The sequence below is a fragment of the Medicago sativa genome, chromosome 7 (genome assembly GCF_051527215.1).
Source record: "Medicago sativa cultivar Bolivia chromosome 7, Bolivia_mono, whole genome shotgun sequence".
NCBI classification, from domain to species: Eukaryota; Viridiplantae; Streptophyta; class Magnoliopsida; order Fabales; family Fabaceae; genus Medicago; species Medicago sativa.
The window spans coordinates 70,273,417-70,281,239 of record NC_140755.1 but is presented as its reverse complement, the minus strand read 5'-3'; the positions used below and the strand labels follow the sequence as shown (position 1 = coordinate 70,281,239).

The window sequence follows — 7,823 nt, the reverse complement described above, 5'->3', positions numbered from 1 at the left end:
AGTAAAAAATATTTACAAGCATATAAAATAGCATATCAAACTCTGACTTATGATTAGGTTTATCCGTGATTTCGTCTACCACTAGCTTGCTATCTAGTTCAATAGACATTCAAGCAAAACCCAAATTCATAAGCCAGAGTAGAGCATGCTTAGACTCATTATTTCGCCTCTTGAGAGCATGGTTTTCAAAATTTCCAAATTGTTTGTGCACATATGTATGCCAAAATTGGAGTTAAATATCCGATACCTTTTTCTTGTTTAGGAAAACAACAATTACCAAGCCTCATTCCATTCAAACAACGATACTTAGACAACTACTATTTTTTTTTCTCTCTCTTTGTTTGAAGAAACCATTGCTTTTGTGACTAATAGTTCTTTGTTTTCTATTTTTTTTTAAGAGGCAACATGTATGGCTCTTAAAAAAAATTCATTTTGAAACCAAGTTGTCTATTAAAAAAAGACATGTATTTTAAGTAGGCATGTACTGTATTTATTTATTTATTTATTTATACATAGACATGTATTTATATAAGTATTTTAAGAATTATCTCTCCAATCCATTCAAAAAAAAAAAAAAAAATTCTATAATTTAGTCAACAAGATAAAGGGGTGGGGGTAGAAACTAGAAAGAAACTACACTGCACGAGGATCATGATTCATGAAGAGTATTTTTCTCTCTCTCTTGTTTAAATATGTTTAACTTATCCCTCCCACTTGCTCATCAACTTGCATAAACTGACGACGACGTACCACTGATTTATTCAAAACTAACCCATGCTATGAACGACATTTCATTTCTTTGATTTTGCTTCTTTTTTATTCGAATTAAATAAACCCTATGTGGCTCAGCAACAGCAAAATAGTACTATTATTATGCTGCAACTTGCATGTCTTTTTCTGTCTTTGCGTAAATGATAATTTATTGTGTCATGGATGGTTTGGAACTCAGGGAATATACATTCTTTCAAATGCCCAAACAAAGTCATCTTACAGCCGAATACAGCTAAGCTACATATATTATACATTAATTCTATATAATACTAATTTGTTTCTTTTCTGAATCTAGTTAATGTCAATTTAGTAGCTAGTAGCCCAACTTGTTGTGAACAATAATAATGTTGGGGGAGAGTGAAAGTAAAGAATTTCTTTTTGTGTGGGTTTCAATTGCTTATTTGATAAGTAAAATAAGATTTCAAAGAATGCATTACATTTGCATTTAAGGTATATGTCTTTATGAGATGTTACATTTACATTTAATTGCTCATTATATATCCACATTTATTCCATATTTATCACTTTTTTAAAACAAAATAAAAACACAATACTCTTTTTTATTGTGATAAATGTAATTTATTTTCTAACCCACCATGATTAAAATCTTTGACCTAATTTTAGCACCCAAAGACAACATATGTCTTAGACCCTTTAGACACATTGTTAGATTAATTCTCGAATCTAACAACCGGTCTATTTGATCATTTTTATTAAGAATTAAACCGTCACTCAAATAAACTCAAATAAACGACTTCAAAACTTCAACTCATTTTTCTATGGAAGAGCTATGTCACCAACTTTCTCAATATCATATAGATGTATAATGGAGTCATTTTAATCCCACTATATATATTACTTACTCAATTCATTAAAAAAAACTCATTCTTGTACCAAAAAAAAAAACTCATTCAAATATATAAGATGATTATTTAAAAGATAATTTATACATAGCCACTCTCCTAAAAAAATTACTTTTTTGCTTCAAATATTTACCTAGTAGCAAGCATATATATCTACTCATATTATATATTTATTGCTACAGTTTGTAATTTGAATTATGATGATGAGAACTATATGGTAAAAATAAAATGATCATCACATAGATTGATTTTAAGCAAAGTAGACAGAAAGTGAAGGCACAAACAGAACCTCACCATCCCCATACCGCAAGTTGCATCCAAAATCATAGCCATCGTCACATTCGCCTTAACTTATGGAAAGCTCAAAATTCAAAAGCTCTCTCACCATTTCATGTGATAGAAACTTATCATTCACATCAATTATCACCAATACCCAAAGTTACAAAACAACTAATAGTAGCTATAATAATCAACTCACACAAACTCGTGAATCCAATTAATTTATCAAGTACATATATTATAGTATTAGTCGGTGCATTTCTCCTTTTAAAATGAATCATTAATTAATTACCACAGAATTTAAATCAACCCTAGTTTCATTTTCTCGTGAAAATTAGTACAATGAGAACAAAAATTACACGAACATTACACAAATTAACCCTAGTTTCATTTTCACTTTAGTGAAACAATATTAAAAAGGATCACATAACTTGGTAGAAGAGAAACTCTTTTTCTGCAACAAACTTGCAAAACCTAACAATAATAAAAATAAAAAAACAAAAATATATAGCAACTTAATCACTAATATTATTACAAGTAAAAAATTGTAGCAAACGAGTAAAAATCCGAAGTTAAAAACAAAAAAAAAAAACAAAGGAGAGAAAATTTACGATGAATTTATCGTTGATTTGATCTCGTTGAGGCCAAATTCTCAGCAAATTTCGCGAGAGATTGAAGGTTGCACCGAAGAATAGTATCAACAAACACACATGTATCTTCAGTGGTGTTTCCAGGTGGAACATCAACAACGTAGGATTCAACAACCACCGTGCCGGAGCGGTGGTTGCCATCTTCGTCGGAGATCGGACTAGGGTGAAGAGTGGTGACAGAACGGTAGTTAGCAAGCCGGTGATCACCACCGATCATGCTGAAGCTGATGACATGACGTTCATCGTCTAGGACTTCGAGACGTTCGGTGCTGACGGCGGCGGGGAGGCCGGAGATGACACGGACTTCACGGAGAGTGCCGACGTTGCCGTCACCGAGGATTACATGGCAGCTTTTGACGAAGTGTTTGTAGGCTTGTGGATTGTCGAAGCGACGGACTACGGACCAGACGGTGGAAACGGGTGCGGCGATTTGTTGGATGACGGCGGAGCAACACTGGTTGGGGGAGACTGCGTGGGTGTGGTAGCGGGCGATGGCGTCGGGGACGGTGGTTGTTGGGTTTGGTAACATATTGTGTGATCCTGAATGGACTAAGAACGTGCTCAGATGATGTGTACCTGCAAACACTCTGACGATCAAGTGTTCAGATGGTGTACCTGCAAACACTCTGACGATCAAGATTACTATGTGATCTAGAGTGTTTGATCTGATGATGTTGTTGATGCTTGATATGATGTTTTTTGGTTTTGAGGTTTGAGAGTTGGAATGTGAATGAATGAATGAATGAATGGATGGTTTTGGTGTTTTTGGAAAAGAAAGGAGAGAAGTTAAATAAGTGGAGGTTTTTTGAAAGGACAAAGAAGGAAGGACAAGGTTCAGTATTTCGGTTAGTTTTGTAGTTATTGGATTTTATTTATTTGTTCATATATAGCAAAATTTTGTGATAGTGAAGAGATGTACGGTTGGATTGAATCTTCAAAAGGTGGAAAAAGGCTAGCCAATTTCATGTGGGATGTGATATATGTTAAACAACCGGGGCCCAAACTTTTTATCAAGTGTGCAAGTTGAGAGGATAAAACAAATGTTCATAAGTGATAAAAGTATATGCATGTAAAATTGGAGTAAAATGTTATTTTGGGACATCAATGAGGTTGGGTCTAACGGAAGGAAGAAGCCTTATGCTAAAAGCAGCGTGGATCAAGATTTCAATCTTAGTTGAGAGAAATACTCATGTTTAGAGTTAGATATATCTTGAATATAATTACCTCTGATGATGAGAAGTTGTCAGAAACAAAAGCAAAAAAAAATTAATTCGTGAATGTGTGAAACAATGTCATTGAGAATAGGTGATGTCGTGTTAGCTTTAAAAAGTAAGAGTTTGTATTGTTTTGATTTAAGTCGTTGTAATTATCTTGCTTCCCTAATCAGATAACTTTGTATCTGTTTTGAGTCTTTTTACAGATAAATTATGTAATTTGACAAAGCAAGACACCACATAGAAGTTATGGAAGACAAAAAGGAAGATCGACGAAGGTTTTAGTTTTAGAAGGCTTTGAAGACAATACAAGTTGGGAAAATTATGTCACAAGTCCCAAGGGCATGTCAAAGAAGGAAAACACTTGAAAAACAAAGAAAAAGTGCAATTTTCGCACAAGGACACTGAGCACCGCACCCATCACATGCCTCCATGCGCCTAGGCATAGCTACGAGAGAAATGGTTGGTCTGCCATGGGCTCAGACACCCCGCACATGGCCCACACGCATTTGTGTGCCGAACGAAAAAAAAAATAGCTTTTTCTTGATTTTCACATACGGGTTGGAGGGAAAAGCCCAGTAACCTAATGCAAACTCATTTAAAGGGCTCTATGCACACATATTCATAAATTTGACGGTTCAAGGTGAAGGCAAGCTACCCAAGTATCAAAGGGGAGTCTCAAGCTCCCCCAATTTAAAATTTAAATTTAAATTTAAAATGTTTAACAAATTCAAATAATTATTTCAAAAAAAACCAATTCAAATAATATATATTTACACATTAGCTATGCAAAAAGTCATTCGTCATAGTTTTATTGACCGAAAATACAGATTTCGTAACAATTAGTGATGGAAAATGTATAATTTGTTTTAAATTTTGTCCATTATTAGTGAAGACTTTACCAATGGTTGGGACTTTATCATGTTTGTCGCAATTTGTGACAAATTGCATCATCCCTCCCTAAATATTTTGTGAGGCCTGATTTAGTTATGCGTTTTGATACATCACTAAATACGTTGGTAATGTCGATTGCAAGGGAAATATTTTAATTAAACGACGGAATTGTACTCTATCTAAAATTTTTAAGTTACGATGATATTCGTACGTAGTTTCCACCGTTAATTATGATTAATCTCTGTTGGAAAACTTGTGGGATACACAAGATGAGTTCTCTCATTTCAACCATATTTTTCTAGAATTAAATATGTTTTTAGTCCTTACATTTTACCCTCCTTTGAAGAATAGTCCATATATTTCATTAAATATTTTTAAAGTCCCTACATTTTTCCACCGTTAACAAAATTGGTCCCTGAAGTCTATTTTTGCTGACCGGGCAAACGGAACATGCCACATAGACGCCACTAGGAAGCCACATGGCCTCATTAATGACATGTCATGCCACATATTAAAATCCTAATTTAAATAAAAAAATTAATTTTATTATTTATCACACTTAAAAAATTAAAATTAAAAAGTAAATCAATCCCTCTTCTTCTTCGACCTTCTCACGTAACAATAACACCATCCAACATCATCATCATCATCTCTCTTCCATCATTTTTCAATTGTTCATAAATTAGGGATTCGAAATTCCTTCATTTTGGCACACCCTTCTTCATCTACTTCCTCTACCACCAAAGGGTTTGGTAATGCTTTATCCACAAACAGTAATAGAACTACTCTTGGTAAGGACTTGAATGGAAGATAGCTCTTTTCATCTTGGTGATTTTCTTCATTGAATAATAAGGCATCAAAATCATTTTCCATAAAAGCATCCTTAGATCAAAATCAACAGGAAGGAAGAAGAGGGATTCTAAAATTATTTCTTGAGTATTAATTGGATAAGGATAGAGTTACCAAGGTGGATCTTTATGAGAATGGAATCATAGCTATTGTTGAGGCTGTGTCTCCTGAATTGGGAAATAGGTTGCAGCGTGTTCGAGTTCAACTTCCTGGACTTAGCCAAGTTAATGTTGATTTAGATTTGGGAGGAAAGACAAGAAAAGGTTGAGGGTAGCTTAGGTTCTAGAGAGAGGCGAGATGATAAGGGGAAGAAAAAGAAATAGGATAAGCTTAGATTTGGGTTGGAGAGATGGCAAATGGAGGAAGAAGAAGAAGAAGAAATGGCATAAATTTAGGGATTGGAAACAAAACTGAAATAGGTTGGATCCGGGTCGGGTTATTTTACCCATTTCATTTGGCCCAATCCATTTAAAAGGATAAAAAAAATTAAAAATGCCACATCAGCATTCTGTTTGATGACTGGATGAAAATTGACGGCAAGGACTAATTATGGTAACGAAATAAAAATGTGAGGATTTTAAAAACATTTAATGAAATGTAGGGACTATTCTTCAAAGGGGCGTAAAATGTAGGGACTAAAAACATATTTAACCCATTTTTCTATACGCATAAGTCAGGAATCAAACATCTGACCACATATTTAAGCGACACAAGTTCCTTACCCATTAGATCAATGCATTGTTGTTGATATTGTCATCGTGAGTTTAGCTCAGATAGTTGGGATAATGCATAAAATATGCAAGGTCCGGGGTTCGATTCCCGGCCACCACACTCGGCCACCACAAAAAACAAAAATGCATTGTTGAATCCGAATTTTGTTTTTATTTTTTATTTTTTTGAATCCGAATTTTGTTTTTATTTTTTATAACTATGATATACCATCTTGAAATAGTTTTTTGAATCCGAATTTTGTTTTTATTTTTTATAACAATGATATACCATCTTGAAATAGTTTTATCAAATATCATCATCGTCTACATAACAACAAAATTTACAAATATTATCCGAATTTTATTTTTATTTTTTATAACAATGATATACCATCTTGAAATAGTTTTATCAAATATCATCATTGTCTACATAACAACAAAATTTACAAATATTAATTTGATTCAATTATTAGGTGACTGTTATCTTAAATTGAGTAATTAATTTATTTTAAAATTTGTTTATTCAATAATTTAATATAAACTATCTATCTTTCTATATCTCTATAAATAAACTTGAGTTATCCATAGACGAGCATTTATATATGTGGAAGAGATTACACCCAGACGTGAAGAACAGAATGAGTACTATTCATCCCTCAAACACTAAAACTAATGACGAATTTAGAGAAATGTTTCACATTTTCCTTCTCTAATTTTCCCTATGTAATCTAACTCTTTTTGGTAGTGATATCATATTATTCGTTCTATCTTTCATGTAAATATGCATAGTATATAATCTTGATTTCATTAGTCGAATTTTTTTAATTTGTCTACCTGCACAATTTTGTAAATAATTAATTATTGGTGCTTGTATTTGTACCTATATTGCCAATTTTAACGATCCATTGCAATGAGGGGTCTAAAATTCAACTGACGAGGATTTTTTTTTTTTTTTAACAAAGACGAGGAAAGGTTATATACTATAAATATGTATGTAAAAATAGCATAAACTAAACAATATCACTAATAAATATTTTTACAAAATAGTTTTTGAGCTAATAGTTTATAGACTATCAATTTTTTTTTATGTATGTGATCAAAGAAACATTTAATAATTTATCTTTCACGTAGTGACACAAATTAATTCCTAGCAAATCAATTATCCAATAATTTTTAATGGACACAATGCTTTATTTTTATTAGATAATTAATAAAATTATTTAGAGACTAGTAGCAAATTTGTTATTAAAAAAAAAAAAAAGTGGGGGGACCTGCCCCTTGCATCTATCCTTGACCTATTGTGAACATTTTTTAACCTAATAATTTATTGGTCCATTTTTTGTCAAAAAAATTTATTGGTCCATTTGCCATCTCTACATCTTTGCATGGGTGAATACATATCCCTTAAAATTCTTTTTATTTGTTTTGGGTTTCTATATATTCCTCTACTTGAGCTAATTATACTAAACGTGTCATTTCATTTGTTTCAAATGCGATTTAAATGTTGATTGTCGTGGTGTGAAAGTCAAATTATTGATTTCACTAAACCAAACTTGTATTATTTTTTTTTGTTGCTCTTTTTTATATAAACCT

The 7,823-nt window shown here is 32.5% G+C and overlaps 1 protein-coding gene across 1 annotated transcript; it reads right to left on the bottom strand.

The window, feature by feature from the left end:
- Positions 1-2,212: 2,212 nt before the first annotated feature.
- Positions 2,213-3,423, bottom strand: LOC146908142 (abscisic acid receptor PYL4-like). The gene is made up of 2 exons (XM_085723512.1): positions 2,525-3,423; positions 2,213-2,387 (listed from the first exon to the last, which is right to left on the bottom strand). Exon 1 carries the CDS (start codon positions 3,090-3,092, stop codon positions 2,532-2,534), a length of 561 nt encoding a protein of 186 aa, XP_085579638.1. The 5' UTR covers positions 3,093-3,423; the 3' UTR covers positions 2,213-2,387; positions 2,525-2,531.
- Positions 3,424-7,823: the final 4,400 nt, after the last annotated feature.

Excerpts from the sequence above, each read along its gene's own strand:
- LOC146908142 (XM_085723512.1), bottom strand. The coding sequence starts at position 3,092 with ATGTTACCAAACCCAACAACCACCGTCCCCGACGCCATCGCCCGCTAC.